Source organism: Cetorhinus maximus, chromosome 6 (assembly GCF_964194155.1).
Source record: "Cetorhinus maximus chromosome 6, sCetMax3.hap1.1, whole genome shotgun sequence".
Classification (NCBI taxonomy): Eukaryota; Metazoa; Chordata; class Chondrichthyes; order Lamniformes; family Cetorhinidae; genus Cetorhinus; species Cetorhinus maximus.
Window position 1 is genome coordinate 51,250,175 of NC_135884.1, and position 17,411 is coordinate 51,267,585.

The 17,411-nt window shown below is 41.8% G+C and overlaps 1 protein-coding gene across 2 annotated transcripts in view; it reads right to left on the reverse strand.

Annotated features, from left to right (window-relative positions):
• The window catches only part of shq1 (SHQ1, H/ACA ribonucleoprotein assembly factor), a 124,225-nt gene extending 107,495 nt beyond the window's left edge, over positions 1-16,730 (reverse strand). Inside the window, exons 1-3 of one of the 2 annotated variants that reach the window (XM_078543723.1) lie at positions 16,406-16,730; positions 8,713-8,930; positions 334-380 (exon numbers count right to left, since the gene is read on the reverse strand). In XM_078543723.1, coding sequence (XP_078399849.1) covers positions 334-338 — 5 coding nt within the window. In that variant the 5' untranslated portion in view covers positions 339-380; positions 8,713-8,930; positions 16,406-16,730. The remainder of the gene's footprint in view (positions 1-333; positions 381-8,712; positions 8,931-16,405) is intronic. The other variant, XM_078543724.1, reaches the window with a different exon arrangement.
• Positions 16,731-17,411: the final 681 nt, after the last annotated feature.

Genomic DNA, 17,411 nt, shown 5'->3' on the forward strand with positions numbered 1-17,411 from the left:
TAAATAAAAACATGAAATTTCCAAGGTGCAAAACTACCCAAAGTGAAAAGCCTGTGGGAACAGAGAATTTTCACTTCAATCTACACATACCTTTTGCTTTAGGAATTTCACCTCTATACCATTCGAAGTTCAAGAGGTTGAACAAACATCTCTGGGCATGTAACCAGCCATAACAACAGGATTTGTCAGTAATTTGGCCTGCAACATGCCTAATAAGGCAATACATAGTGTCAAATAATGCATCACAACTATGTTGGTCATCTCACTGTCCACTGTGGGAGTGAGCCACGCAGACCAGATATGTGATCAACAGTCTGTGTGGAGTGAACTTACCTCATTCAGAGCAACAGTGAAGGTGATGCAGATTGGTCCTCCATGAGCTTGGGCAGAGGAGGAGGGGAAAAATTAACCAGGGTTTCACACATTTAGATACTATACAAGAGTAAAATTAGACATGACTGTGATGCAGTTTCCTCCCCAACACTTACTGTCCAGGGTTTCACACAAAGAAACATCATTTGCTGAGGAGCACAGTGCTTCCACATGAGGAACCATGTTCCAATGTTATCCTTCTCATATTTTCCTTTGCTGATTAAATAAATACAAGTTTACAATTAATGTGCTCAACTATAAGCTCATTGTAAGGTTTTTGACAAAATAGGTGCCAACTGCAATTTCAAATGTGGAATCAGTAGGTAAATCTACGATTTATGGTAGTTGGAGAAATAGTGGACAAGGTGCAAAAAAGATTCAATGGAATACCAGAACTGAGATGTTATACTTATCAAGAAAAAATTGAATATGCCTTAAGGCGGAATAATTGCAGAATTATGGGGAAAAGGCGGGAGAGAGTGGTACTGGGATAAATTGCTTTTGCAGAGAGCCATCACTGGCACAATGGGCTGAATGGCCTCCTTCTGTGCTGTAACCATTCTGTGATTCTATTGATTATAAAGGGCCTAAAATACTAAAAAGCTGTAACTGGAGATGAAATGCAGAGATTAATTCGAAAAACAAGAAATTTGCAGGATGAAAAAACTTCCCCAAACGGAAAACCCCAAGGGAACAGGGAAATTTCATTTGAATCTCCACAGGCCATTTGTCAAAAGAAGGGATCTTTGCTCTAGAAAAGGAATAAAAAACTAAGGAATGATCTCACAGATCTTTAAGATAATGCAAGGGTTTGATAGAGTAGGCGTTGAGAAAGTGTTTCCCTTTTGAAGAGAGATCGGAACTAGGGGCCATAAATACAAAATAGTCACAAATAAATCCAATAGGGAATTCAGGAGAAGCTTCTTGAGCCAGAGAATTGCTGAGGATGCAGAACTCACTACCTTAGGGATTAAAAGAAGAGAATAGCATAGATGCATTTAAGGAGGAGGTAAAGAAACACATTAGGGAGAAAGTAATAGAAGGAGATGCTGATAGGTTGTTAGATGAAGAAGGGCAGAAGACAGCTTGGAGAGAGAAGAAACACCAGCATAAATCCACTGGTCTGAATGTATTTATTTCACAGAAATAGGTATATGTAACAATGTAAGTTGTTTCTTGCTTGCTTGTTATTTTAATTCTATCCACTTTGACAGAAGTGAAATCTGTTCTGCTAGACATCATAGGGAATTAATTTTTTTTATTATTTGTGAGCATACTACTTAGAATTCAATGACTGCAGACTGGGTTTCTCTGTGCACGAGAAGAAAATCACATTGACATGTACATCTGGAAATACCACCAAGGCCCTTGTCTGCCTTTTGTTCGGGTTGGTACGTACAGGCAGTCACCCCAAAGAGTTTGAGCGTTTACTGAATCATCCCAAGCCTATGACAGGATATTAGAAGATCCAGATGTTACATGTGTATTATCATCCTCAAAGGGTGGATTGTCAATCAAATGTGCTCTGCAAGAAACCTGCCAAGTGTCACTAAGACCTTTTGATTGGTGAGTAAATGGCGATTGGCTGTAAAATGTCATCTTGAGTTCTGATGACAGGTACTGTGTCAAAGGATTTCTCTGGAGAAAGTGGCTGACTGACAGCTCCTTCCTCAGGCACAGAAAATCATCTGATAGGCAATGGCCAGTTGATGTTCCACTGATATGCTATGAAGCAGGCGAATGCACTATGGGGTGGAGTTGAGCTAAAATTTCTACGACAGATGCTGGTCCAGCTTCGGTATTATTGGAAGTTTTTACATAGAGTGACATCTAATCATTGTGAAGTGAGATATAATGTAGTATAGGAGTATCTACTCTGCTGATCTCTCACAGCTGTAAAGTCTTATTTTTTTAATAAATCAGATATATAGATTATAACCTAAGCCAAGTGGTCTGTCAACTAATTCTCATTTTGCTATCTTGGAGGGCACAAGATGCTTGTGCCACTCTATTCAGCAAATCACAGCAACACACGTGCTCAGTTTAACCCCAGACAGCACATATAGACTGGGCTAATATCACACTTGTGCTCAGATTAAGCGTTTGCTTACAAAAGTGGTATTTAATGTTGAGCTTGAGAGAAATATCTGTCACACCTCGTCACAACTTAGTTAGAAGGGTTTTCAGCCTTGGTTTTTTTTTTGACAGGATAAATTTGAATAATAAGGGCATGCTGTCGACTGTGGAAAGGGACAGTTTGACGTGATTTCTAAATGGGTCCCAAAAGATGAAAGGGCAGTGGAGTAGGGTAATTCACAATTATGAAAGATAAAAACTCTACTGACAGAAGCAACTTTCAGTCCCTACACCTCCTTGACACTATACTAATGTAACAGACATGCTAAAACAATAGCTTAACTAAACTCAAAGACCTTCAACTTGCAAGATGGAAATTTTACACTGTCAGCACAGATATAAACTGATCTCAAACATAGTTACACCTCACACCCTTAAATGGATTAGATTTTGTGTCCATGATAACTTACTCTGCCAATCAAGGAGTGCAGCATCTCTTCAGAGCACCCATTGCATTATTTTGCACTTGTATTCAGCTTGCTAGAACGTCCGCTGGCCGTTTCATCTGCACTGGAGTAGCACTGAGTTTCAGTGTACATTAAATAATGTTTGATCAAGTACAGAACCTTCCATCAGGAAAGTACAGTCTGTGGAAAAACTGTGGAATTCAATGCCACACAGTCCATAATAAATTCTCAAAGTGCTTGCAGGTGTAATTATTCATTTTGAGACTTCACAGATGAGAGCATAACTTTCAAAAAAAAAAATGTAATTTGTGTTTGAGGTACAAAACTGGGCTAAAAAAACATGATACCATCATTATCTGAAGAATGTCATTTCAATTAAAGCTCAGCCACAATGCAGGGAGAGAGGCAGGCTGCAAGGACAGGTAGAAAATATATTTTAATTTCTATTTCTTTTGGCAGTTTGTAGAAGCTCGGTGAGGCCACAGCTGGAGTACTGTGTGCAGTTCTGGTCGCCACATTATAGGAAGGATGTGATTGCACTGGAGGGGGTGCAGAGGAGATTTACCAGGATGTTGCCTGGGATGAAACACTTAAGTTATGAGGAGAGGTTGGATAGACTGGGTTGTTTTCGTTGGAGCAGAGAAGACTGAGGGGGCGACCTGATCGAGGTGTACAAGATTATGAGGGGCATGGACAGGGTGGATAGGGAGCAGCTGTTCCCCTTAGTTAAAGGGTCAGTCATGAGAGGACACAAGTTCAACGTGAGGGGCAGGAGGTTAAGGGGGGGATGTAAGAAAAAACTTTTTCACCCAGAGGGTGGTGACGGTCTGGAATGTGCTACCTGGGAGGGTGGTGGAGGCAGGTTGCCGCACATCCTTTAAAAAGTACCTGGATGAGCACTTGGCACGTCATAACATTCAAGGCTTTGGGCCAAGTGCTGGTAAATGGGATTAGGTAGCTAGGTCAGGTGCTTCTCACGTGTTGGTGCAGACTCGATGGGCCGAAGAGCCTCTTCTGCACTGAGATTCTGTGATTCTGTATTATGTAGATCAGGGAGCGAAAATTGTACCAATCCTTCCAGACTTTTAATGGCGTAGCCTCCGCAGCAGCTTCTGAAACCAAACAAGACAACCATTGCTCAACCAAGCAATCTCCAGCCCACACCAAATTCCTACCATCATTCAATCATCGCCAGATTTGTTTTGGGCGGTTAACAGGCACATTAAATTGTGCAGAATCACATCCTTTTGCTACAAACAGTCCGTCAGTTGGGGCTGAGTCAATGCAAATTAAACTGAGCGAGTATTCTTTATTGCTTCCACTCGCTCAGCTGTCAAGCCATTCAAGGCAAGATCGATATCGCAGTCAGAGTACTTCAGCAGTTTAGCTTTTGCCTAACCTGCTTGACTGAAACATTTTTTTTCTTGGAAGATGCAGCTATAAACCTGTGTGTGACCGGATCCTTTGTTATTTTCTGCTCTCAATATGAGCCGGGAATTCATGAATTCAAATTGTGTCAATTGACTTATTTCAAGGGCTCTATAAGAGTGTTTGCACACGTACAAAAGCCTTTTGTAGTCCAGCAGTAGCCAAGGCGTGACCCACAATGTTCCTTGACCAGCTAGTTCTGTTGAAGGGTCATGAGGACTTGAAACGTTAACTGTGCTCTTCTCCGCCGATGCTTCCAGACCTGCTGAGTTTTTCCAGGTATTTCTGTTTCTGTTTTTGATACAACTCCTGCCGGCTCATTGTGGACAAATTCAACACCTTAAAGCTGCTTCAAATTCCTGGCTCTGGAGGGCCAGGGACGGCTGCTCCCCAATGAGATGGATACCGAAGTGTGAAAGCTCCTCATACTGTTTTATTGTTTACCGAAGTGAAAATAATCAATTATGTCAAAAGAACAATTATCACTGCCATATTCTGAAGGCTCAGAATGTCCGCTACATTAATGCTGGCAAATTCACTCTGAAAAGTTTAGTTTTCAACCAAAGTCGATGACAGTATCCCAAATGGAGTGCCTGTGTTGGAATGTACAGCGAATCTTTGAAAAGCAAAGTAAATCTTGTGACACAGGCTGAACTCAAAGCAACAGTTAATGTCAAGTTATATTTCTGTTTTTTCACCAGTGATGTCACTATTCCTGACTCAGGTGGACATGAACTATGCCTCAGCATGATGTAAAGAGCAAGAGGGTTCTCGCCCTGCCCGGGACACTATTCATTATTGATGTCAGAAACTCGAATGGACCAGACAATAAATGCTATGGCGACTACAACAAATCAAAGGCTGAGTGTTTTGAGCGAGTGGCCCACCTCCTGGTTCTCCTCACAAGCCACAAGTCCTTGTGCGACAAACAACTCTCCACTTGACCGAATGGGGGCAACTACATCAACACACAAAAAACAATCCGCCTGATTGGCAACTCATCCCCTAGTCTGAACAGCAGAAGAGATTTAGAGCAGGAATTCCAGAGCTTTGGGCCTAGACGGATGAAGTAATGGATGATGGAAATGGGGAGTGGAGGGTGGGGGGCGGTGGAATGTACGTAAGTGCCCAGGTTTAGAGGAATACAAAGTTCTCTCAGATTTTGCAAAGCTGGAGGAGGAGGTAACAGAGATAGGGAAGGGAAAGGTCATGGAGGGATTTCAATGGTAGGATGAGAACTTTCAAACCAAGGCATTGCTTGACCGGGGGCTCAATGTAGGTTGACGAGCATATAGACACAATGGGTGATAGGGACTAAAATGCAGTTTAGGGCACAGGCAGAGTTCGACATGCCCTCTCAGGTTGAAGGGTGTAAGGTGGGAAATTGACCAAGAGTATATTGGAATAATCCAGTCTTGGGTTAACATAAACATGAATGGGGATTTCAGCTGCAGATGGGCAGAGACGGGCGAGACTATATGGGTGGAAGCTTGTGATGAAGAGAACATGGGGTCTGAAATTCAATTCATGGTCAAATAGGGCACACAGATTGCCAACACTCTGGGTCAGCCTGAGACAAGGGCAAGGAGCAGAGATTGCAGCAGGGGATGAAAATAATGGCTTTCGTCTTCCAGATACCTAAGAAGAAATTTCAGCTCATCCAGGACTGGTGTCAGGCTGGCAATCTGACCGCACAGATAATGGAGGGACACTAGATGGCGGAGAGGAAGAGCTGGGAGTCATCCGCGTAAATGTAGAATCTGGTGTTATCTGGTAGTAATCTGGTTGTAAATCAAACTGAAGAATTCAATTCTCTTGAAGTCAAGTCGTAAACAAGGTCAAATACTTCTGTCTAAAACTCTACATGATCGTCAGTGAATGAAAACTCCATAACAAATGGATTGTAGGTTAATCTTCTGTCCTCCCCACACTGAAGTTTTGATTGAAGTGAATGACTTTTCCAATAGGGGACAGGCCTCATCCAGTTGATGAAACCGAGATAAATCACACAAGTCACCTCGATTTCCAATGGTGATAAGTTTTTTTAAAAAACATGGAAGCACCTCCTGAAAGCCCCGATCCTGAAAACTGCAACATAATTTAAACCCACTGCTGCTCACGATTTTGCAAGGCCTCAACACTTGATAATGGGGCTATCTGCTTTCCACTGACAGGATCATCACACAGATGTCACTCGCAATTTAATTCAAGCAAAGCAGTTTCTTTCTGCAGCTCCTCTCAAAGCATCTCGTCCAAAATGACAGCAGTCAGATCCCATCGCACTTCCCCGGAGAATCAACCAGGTTTCCATCTCAGTGAGGAAAGAACTGCCCGAGGGCAGCAATTAAAGAGTCTGGCAAGAGGAGTGATCGGACACAAAATTAATTACACTCTCGGTTATTTATTGCTAGCCATAAATCTCTAATGATTCGAACCGCCTTAGCCAGGCTGTAGAGCCCAGGCAGAGCTAGTTAAGGGCTCCAACGTTTCAGCTCTATTGGGTGATTGCCAAAAAGCCTCATTTTAATAAAGGGAGCTGTAATGACAGGAAGCTTCTGGCCCCTCTGACTGATTGCTGGAATCACTTCCAGTGACATCCGATTTTCCCTGGCTGAATTCTAAAACCAAGCTCTGTGATGTCTCAAACTTAATGTCGAAAGATTCCTGTTCATAAAAACTAAGTTGCCCCAGTGTGGCAAAATGGGCAAGAAATGATCACTGTGCCTGTCCCATTCAGTCATGTTGCAATTCCGTGTCACTGTCCCCACGCACAGCCCAACAATTTGCATTGATATTGCGTCGTTAACATATTAATTGTATAACACCTACCACACCCGCCCCCCAGTCCAGGAGAGGCAAAAAAATAAAATGTCATTACGCCCAGGAGAACTCAGGGATAAAAATTCTCAGCTGATTCAGGATGGGGTGTGGTGGTGGGGAGACACGAATCCTCGGCTAATTCAGGGGGAAGAAAACTGGGCAATTCCCCTCCACCCTCCAAAAGGAAATCAAGCCGAGATTCAGGAACCCGGTGACTATGAGGTCTGTTGTCCAATAAGCTATTTACCATTTGTACAGTAACATCAACGACAAGCCAGGAACTCAGCACTTTCCTTCTGGACACCGGCTGTAAATCCAATCATTGCACCAGCCAGCAACTTGCTCAAAGGGTCAATGCAAAAAGACAAACCTCAGTAACATCTATCCTAACTCTACATTTGTGTGTAATGCATACCCACAGTCCCCTGTTCTCCCTAACTGATCAATATGAACACAATCTAGTCCCGTCACTATGTCCAAGACAACAATTAATTCTCCCCATCTAAACTTTTTCCTTTCTAAAAGCCAATAAGACACAGCTATCAAGCAAACCACGGTGACTAACAGATTCGCGTGTAACCCCAAGGGATGGTTTCATACTTTAAAACTGTGACGTTAATCCAATTTTTTGCTGCTATTGCTGTTTTAAGATGGGCATCAATCTAGCAGCTGGTCTCAGAGTCTTTTCTAGGGCTCATAGATCATTTATCACATAACGCGAGTCAAACTGGACTCGGCATTCTAACCAAGGCCAAACCAGGTCATTTATAAGGGCAATATAGTTCTTTTTGTATTATATTGGATCACAAAGCTATACATCCTAATACTTCATTTCCTTTTGCTGCAGCTTTGTGGAATTGACTGTGAGCCTTTTGAGATTCGTGCACTAAAACAGCCAAGTTTCTTTCCTGCTCATAGTGAGGGTTCAGGAGAGGGAAGCGGCAAACAGGAGGCAAGTTGAAAGAGTTAGTAAGTTATTAAGAGTTACATTATTAATAGTTAGTAAGAGGATTTTTGGGCCAGTAAATACCACTGATCTAGTCAATCTACTGCAGCTGGTTTTGTAGAATTACTGAAGGAAGATTGGCCCTAAAGACATTGACACGTTCAAAACACATGGGCATTTGTAGGACATTTGTGAAAGTTTGGATTCCTGGCCCAGATCTCAAAATAAAAACGCAAAGGTTCTAGTGAGGTTATCTCGTGGGATATTTTAAACTGTGCATACTTTCAAATACTACCTCTCCCCAATTCACTTTTGTATGCATTGAGAGAGACAGTTCACTCTAAAAATGCTGAATGGGTTTATTACTTCACAATTCATGGATTTTTAATCTAAAAAGACTACGTGGAATAAATACTACAATTTTCTTAAAAACTACCTCAACAGTCTTTCTTTATCCTGGGATTCCATTCTCTCTTCCCCAGTACCGAGATGTAGTTTCCCCCTCCAATATTCACTTAATTTACAGGGACACTGTGCCTCTCTGACCTTCACTCTCCAGTTCATAAGAGCTCACCTCTTTCCAGTTTCACAGAAACACTTTACCTCTGCAAATTACTGAGCTGTTTTCCTCATTATTCATTGTAGTTTTAAGTAATGGTGAAATAAGGTGAGAAACACAAGTTGCCTTTTCCACATTTTCCATCAATTCAAAAGGTAAACCTCCTTAGCTCTTTCTATTTGGAGCTTGTCAAATGGAAACAAAAGTTCCTTATCTTGTCTTGAGCCATCGCTGCTAATTCAACTTCTCTTCTGTCAAATGACTGAAATACAAGCAACAATTACAAAAACAAATGTCTCCCTCACATACAGTAGTGTCGTGGTTATTGTACCGAAGTTAAAATCTAGAGGTCATGAGTTCAAATGTCACCATGGTAAATTTAAAATTGGATTCAGTAAATCTGGTAATTTGTGGACCAGTGCGCTACCGTGTCAATGGCCGAGGATAGTACTCTTTATTTTTCTTCTTCCATAACAATGGTATTTTTAAAAAAATACACATTATAATTTTTTTCGTTTCTATTGGTGGCACACATCTACACATTACCTTGATGTGGTACACATAACTAAATACATTCTGCACATAGATGGAGAAAATTAGAGGGAACATTGGGACTCTGTTCAGTTCTGGGTACTGAAAGAAAAGACACACACTGGTCCTGGAGAGGTTTCCAGCTCAGGTTCACCAGAATGATACCAAGGCTTAATATGTTTAAATTAGGAGGGGAGATTTCATCCCACTCTCAGTTTGTATTTCCCAGCTGAGTAATTGTAAAAACCTCTGCAACATCTTGGGAGTTAACCTGAATTTGCCCCAAAGAAACCTTCAACCTGCACACTCCTTAATTACTTTCTGACTCTCAATAGAGCTGAAGATGTTTTTATTGCTACCGCAGTTATCCACTGTCAGCTTCTCTTCCTTAGAACATAAATCTATGCTCCTATTTGAAAATCTGGGTTCGAACAGCTTCTTCGAGAAAAGATTTTGACACCTCTTGGTTATTACCAGAAGCCACAAGCATTGTGATTCATGCACTCCCCAGGTATTTATTCACATGCCTAGTCCAAGAAAAAATTTCCACAGACAAGACCCCACAATTCTGAGCTAAAACATGATCTTACATATATTGTGAGAATTACCATTCCCCAGGTGAAGGATTAATCCTTTGCTATGAATATATACACTGGAAATGCGAACTACCTACATCCTTAACTGAAAACTCTGTCACAGATTGTATATCCCAAGGCTACAAATCCAAATCAGGTGTGTTTAGAACAAAGGTTAGCAGAAGTAAAAGCCAATTGACAGAAGACAGATAAATCACAATGATTCTCTCAGCTTACATAATTTTTACTCCTGTGTAAAATAGGACATGTGAACATGAGGAATCAGTGAAAATCCATCAAAAAACTAATGAGTCCCTTGACTACAGCTCAGCACCGTCTGCTGGCTCACTCGATCACTATGGTCAGTCCCCAGTACAAAATACCAAATACTCCAAGGATACAACAAATAGATTGAATGCCAAGTTCCAGCAAAATAAATCATTAATCTTGCAGAAGAAAAAAACACCATAGGAGAATTATTAGAGGCTGAATGAGGAGTCAATGACTGATGTAATATACATTGATATAACATACACCGTACGTATAATACATTGGGCCATTTGACTGCCGAAAGGCGCAAGAAAATTTAAACATATAGCACAGCAAGCCATTCAACCTATCTTTGCCTGTGTCAGCTCTTCAAAAGAATTATCCAACTTGTCCTAATTCCCTCTTCTTTCTCCAAATCCCTGTAATTTCCCCCCCTTTTAGCTATTTCTGTTTGACAGTTCTTATTGAATCTGCTTCCATCACACTTTCAGACACTGCATTCCAGATCAGAACAACTCCGAGGTGAATAAGTTCTGAACGTAAGAAATAGGAGTAGGTCATTCAGCCCTTTGAGTCCAATCCTCCATTTAATGAGATCATGGCGGATCATCCAATTCTACACCATTTTCCTCCACTATCCCTGTATCCTTTGATGTTTTTAATATGTAAAAAATCTATCAATCTCAGTCTTAAACATACTCACAACTGAGCCTCCACTTACCTCCCCTCAAACACTTTTGTCAATTAGCTTTAATCTGTCCCCTCTGGTTACCAACCATTCATCTTTTCTGCTCCAAAGAGAGCAATTCCAACTTCGCCAGTCTCTCTAAATAACTGGTTTCTCCCCTGCTCACCCCAAATCCCTGGTACCGGTTTAATAAATCTCCTTTGCACCTTCTCCATCGCTCCAAAAAATGTGGTGCCTAACTCCAACTGAGACCCAAAAAACGATTTCTAAATGCTGAGCATTTTGAGCTTTTGGGCTTCCAATTATAAAGCCAAGAACTCCACGTGCATTTTTTTTTTTGAAAAAACTTTATCCACTTGTCCTGCCATGTTCAAAGATTTACACCTGTGAGCCTCTCTCTGTATCTGCATCCCATTTAAAGTTGTACCACTGTTGAAGGGTCATGAGGACTCGAAATGTCAACTCTTTTCTTCTCCGCCGATGCTGCCAGACCTGCTGAGTTTTTCCAGGTAATTCTGTTTTTGAGTTACATAACTGTCCAGGTTCCCCAAAACACCCTACTCCAAATTCCTCTCAAATGACTTGTCTTTAGAAAAAGACTAACTTGGCTAATGCTCCTCTCAAGTTTCTTTTTTTTTGCCTCAGTGACAGACACATGTTCCTTTTCTACCATGTTAAATAAAGGCTCAGAGCACACCCTAACCAGTATTTTTTAGCATCTTTAAGTATAGTACTCAAATTCTCTTACACAAATAGGAAATGCTGGAAAACTCAGCAGGTCTGGCAGCATCTGTGGAGAGAGAAACAGAGTTAATGTTTCGAGTCCGTATGACTCTTCTTCAGCTCTTGAAACGTCAACTCTGTTCCTCTCTCCACAGATGCTGTTTTTCCAGCATTTTCTTTCTTTGTGTCAGGTTTCCAGCATCTGCAGTATTTTGCTTTAACTCAAATTCTCTTAATCTGTCCTCCTAGAACTTAAGAGGCATTTGAATTGAAGCTGGAACGCACTGCTCAGGCCAAATTCATTTGCCTTCCTTTCAATCTTAGTGGGGTTCCTACATGATTTAGTGCTTAACCTCGATTGTTCACAAAGTTACAAAATAGAGTTCAAGAGGACCGAAAGATTGAACACAACTCAACAACTCAAGGCTTTCACTGTTTGGACAAGCTGCTGAGTAAGGAAATCATTCTGTAGCAGCTGGGAAACATGTCATTTTCCTTTGCCTGGGATCGATTCTCCTGCGATGAAGGATCGTTAGGTCAAATAAAAGGGCAGTCGTGCACTTTTGAAAGACAGGTCAGAGACTGGCACTTGCTCTACTTTTCTTTGCATTAGGGCTTGTCCTGCCATGAAATGTGACATTTCTCTCACTCAACACACTTTACACTCCATGTGGAAAAGCTTCCAAAACACGAAAGAACCTACGACTGAGATCTTTAAAGTATTGAGGGGCTATATTCTGTCCAAATGGATAGGCTAATTGAACTAAATATCTGAGCTGGACAGTGTGACATCAGTCCAAGTTCTGAAAGTGTGGAAGCCGGTTAGCTCTCAAGACAAGCTTTATCCCCCACCCAGCAATCCCCGAGGGACCCTCTGGAGTAAGTTGCCGGCCCATGAATCGCTGCAAGCATTCAAAAGGAGGCTGAATGAGTTTCTGCGGGTGGTAGGTACTTCAACCTGTAGCAAGGGGCTGCATCAATGGAGACTCATGTCAGCAGTCACTATGATTGCTGCAGATCAATCCTACATGATCACCTTGGTGGGCTGGAGAGGGATTTCCCAGAATTGTTTTTTTTTAAATTGGCCCCATGTTTGGCTCCTCTGGCCTTGGACCTCTCTGAGGGAATTGTGTGATGGGGGTGTGGGGATAGGGGTGAAACTATGTCTACATTATAACATGATGGAAGATAGGCTTAAATGAATCAGCTAGTCTTCTCCTGTCACAAGTTCCTATGTTTGATATGGAAAGTAAAATATTGGGTAAATTACTGTCAGAGGATTATCCAAGAAATCCAAAATGATGATAGGAGCAGCAGGAAGTGCACCAGAAATATATGTATTCCAGGGGAGGAATACAACTGGCAGAACTAAAAACTGGTCTGAAGAAACTCGGGAGAACTGGCAAAAGAAAACATGAAGTTATTTCAGGCCGTTGGGATACAGCTTGCTGGCAAAATAAGAAAGAATAGAGTTATTCGTTACAGTTTGGGCAGCTCTGTAAATGATCAAAGATATCCGTGTATTTTGAGGAGGCAGTAATGAATAGACAAGTGTGAGGCTTAATCAAAGTCTTGGTTACATTTTGAAGGAGTACAGATAACAGGCCTCTGCTCAACATGTGTAAAACAGAAGACTGGGTGCAGTGATTTATGCCGAACTGTGTAACGCCTTCCTAATTTGGGACATAGCTAATGGCAAGCTGCTCAAAAAGGAAAACAATTTAAAATGCATTCCACTCTACCAAGGATTCTGAAAGCACTGCTATCATTTTCTATTGGCTTCGCAAGAGGCTCTGGACTTAAATCAAGGGGTTTTAAGGTCAGCCACGTGGTACTGGTCCTGACCACCAATCTACTGGAACAAAGATTAATTGCAACTACATCCAGCAGAATAATTCAAGCTACCCCTCCAGAGTAATGGAGGGGGGGGGGGGGGGGAGAGAGAGAGAGAGAGAGAGAGAGAGAGAGAGAGAGAGAGAGAGAGAGAGAGAGAGTTATTCGCAAGACAAGAATTTTGGTAGACCTGGGAGGAGGCAATAAATCTTGAATCCCTATATCTAAGGGAACCTGACATTCAGTGGCAGATCAAGTGGTTTAGTCTGTTACACCAACAAAAATACAAACTAACTAAAACATATGCCATTCCCTGGGAGTCCCCAATGACAATTACAAGTTCCAGTCACTGCACCCACACACATGTTGATCTATTATACAGTCTGGAATCATAACATCTTAAACAAGACGCTGAAGCCAATGGATATAGAATATGGTAGTGCCACCGTGCTTCATTCAGAATGGGGCTTCTGTGTTCCAGCGCTATGGTGGGCAAAGCAAATGCTGACTGCTCCAAAATAAGCAGATTGAGCTGTGACACAAATTGACCTTGCTTCTCCAGGGACTTGAGTACCAAAAATAAACAACCTAGGTCAACATTTTAGCGCCGTACTGAGGGGGTGCTGCACACTCAGAGGTAAACCAAGGTCCCATTTACCCTGTCAGGTAGGAGTCAAAGATCCAATGGTGCTATTTTGAAGAAAAACAGGAGAATTTTCCTGGTGTCCCAGCCAGTGTTTACCCTTCGAGCAACACCAATAAACATATCATCTGATTATTAGCACATCATTGATATAGCTGTCATATTTCCTGCATTCCACCAATGACTACACTTTAAGAGTGTTTAATTGGCTGGAAAGCACTTCAGGATATCTGGAGGTTGTGAAAGGTGCTATATAACCTTGGGATCTGAGCAACATTCAGGAAGAGATTCACTGATTTTGAATACACACACACGCACACCATGGAGGAATGGTACAGAGTCTTTCCAGCCTGTCAATCCAGTCTTCTTTGGCTTTTGAAGACCACTCATCTTCCAGTCTTCTCATCCATGAGTACTTTCCCTACCTGCTTACCCACCTCCATATCTAGCCCAAACTGATTCTCAATTTGCCTGACCAAGTCATTCTCAGCCAGTGAGAAACCAGAAGAGAACAGCAAGAGAGATAAAACAGAGCATTACTGCAGGAGGTGAAAATGGAAAGTGAAACACTGTAGCAGATAACAGTAGCTGTTCAAGAGACAGAGTGAGAAAGGCAGAGAGATAGCCTGTATGAGAAAGAAAGAGTCCATGATATGAATGCTGGGAGAGAGCGAACACAACCAACAATGCAGAAAAGATTATGGAACCTAAAGTTCTTGCACTATATGTTCAGAATTGTTCTCCTACTGTCCTGAGAAAACCTTGAGCTGTGAAATTTTACTTGTACACTGCAGTAGAAATCTCTTCAAAAATCCTTCTCCCAGAAAGCAGGGCCAATACTTAGAGAAATTTCACTTCAACGATCTAGGGGCATTTACATTAATACCATGGAGTTGTACTATGGGGAATATCAGCAGTCAAAAGATCACCAGGAGTGCAACCCAAAGCAGAAGTGTACCAAAGTCATTGAAGAGATGAAAAATCAGATGGACCCTCAAGTCTCAAAGCAATTCCAACAGAAAATCTGCAGATCTAAACCAAGGGATTCAAGAAAGATATTATCACATTCCTAAAGCAATCAAACAAATTAGACAGGCACTGCAATCTATCCAGCACATCTGATTCTGGGTCCTGTGCAGATCGAAGGCTTTGAATGTACTTACACAATCCCCTCCCTCACATTCTCTACTTACTTAACTGTAAATTGTGATTTGAGAAATAAAAATGTTTGTCGATTTCCCAATCATAAGCATCACGTTATCACAGATCACTACATTCCACCAAAGTCAAGCCACTACCACCTTCCCAAAAACCAAATTATTCACTAACGCAAATCACTGACTAAAAGTTAAAAACATTCACCAAAACAGTGTCAGCAAAGATGGCTGCTGCACAAGAGAACTTAAGGTGCTGAAATAAAAATGCCGAGGTAATCAGGATCTGTTATAATATGTTTTTACTGACCTTATTGAAACCTAAAATATTCTTCAAGGGTTGTCGGGGGGATGCTGAGAGACTTTACCCCCCCGGCTGGAGGATCAAGAACTAGGTTCCCAGTTTCAGGATGAAGGGTCACTCCTTTAGGACTGAGATGAGGAGAAATTTCTTCACTCAGCAGAGCAGAAATCTTTGGAATTCTCTACTCCCAAGAACTGTGGATATACAGTCACTGAGTATAATCAAGACTGAGGCCACCCGGCAGGTGCCTGGGCTGCGAGATCGAGCGGCATACGTTTGAGATGTGAGGTAATCTGGAGGTATGGGGCTACGGCAGAAAGTGGAGGTGTGGCAGATGATGAGCCGTGATCTTACTGAATGGCAGAGCAGGATTGAGGAGAATCTACTCCTGCTCCTGTTTCTTATGCTTTTTTAAAAACACAAAGTCAGTGCTGGCCCCAAATGCCCATTTTACATATAAACAACAGGAGAAACACTTATTCATGTTCACACTAACCATATACACATATACAGTTCCCCAATCTTGTACCTCACTTGGAGTTGTTAAAGATATTTTATGAAGACTGAAGTATTCTAAAATGGAGCCACATCCCTTTCAAATGACTGCCAATACAGAAATCATGAACGAATTGCAGACTTGTCACACATATTTCACACATCAAGCCTCACTGAAACACTTGACAATTTTGCATTCCATTCAGCAAAACTAACAGTAGTAAATTTAATATCATTACATGTCAAAACATTACCAGTTAATATTAACTTTTTTAAACATTCTTTGTTACACCTAGGGAGCTGATAGAGTGGATTGTGGCAAATTTAAAGTCACTGCTGCACCAATGGTATTTTGTACCTGTTAAAGAGAAAGCATGTAAATCAGGACACTATGTGAATGTTTTGTACTAGATCTTAATGCGTTTGATTAAATAGGCTTTCCTAACTCAACTTTGTGCCCTGAGTTTACTCTCCTGCACTGGTGCAATCAGCGTGACCTCGATATCTTGCGCATGTATTACCTTCTGTAAACGATGACCAAGTGCAATACTGCAGCACACTTGAGTAGGACGGTTCAGCCAGTGCTCCCCGGAAGCCGCCTCAGCACCGAGTCAATGAGCAGCTTCCAGTCTCACTGTGGGTCCGCAGTAATGACCTTAGCGGAACGTCTGGCTGTCCGAACGTTCCCTCCTCTAATTCTATTTCCCTCCGAATGTCCCGTTCCTCAGTGTTCCATTTCCCTTTGTCCCTCCGAATGTTCAGCGCCTCAGTATTCCATTGCCGCGGATTCCAGCATCCAGCTGACTGTCCTAACGTGCCCACCCCAATGACTCACGGTCCTTCCAACGATATACTATCTGGAAAAAGAACAGCCTCTCGTCAAGTGGGCAACCAGCGCCACCTAGAGGCGAGGAGTATCCTCTGCCCAGCCAAGACGCAAGAAAGTGAAAGAAAGTTCATTCAACTTTCAACACCTGAAAACCCTTGATATTATTTCTAGATCTATTTAACTACCCGTCTATATATATATATATATATACGCAAGTTGTTGTTGTGTTGTCTTTTGCTTTTGAAGTGTAGTCATTATTTATTTGTAAGTTAATAGCCAACACAACAACTGCATGTACACATTTGACCTCTAAATAAAATATTACAGAAGCGTAACCCGACAAAAAAAATGACACCAAAGAATGAGATTTTAGGAGTGTCTAAAAGCCTGAATGAAGAGATAGGTTTAAAGGAGGAGCTGGAGAAGCAGAAGAGTTTAGGGAGGGAATTCCAAAACGTGGGACCTAGATGAGCCATAAGGATGGGCAAAGGAAGTGGGGCATGCCCAGGAGTTCAAGAGTTGGAGGAACAGAGTTCTCAGAAAGGAAGCTTACAAAGATAGGGAAGGATTTGAGATATTTCTAGGAGGAGCAGGAGCTAATGTATACTCAGCGAGCAGAGGGGTAGTAAGTGAGTGAGATGTTTTGTGAGACACTTGTTGATTGTGGGTACATGACATTGCAGCACCACCGTGGGATT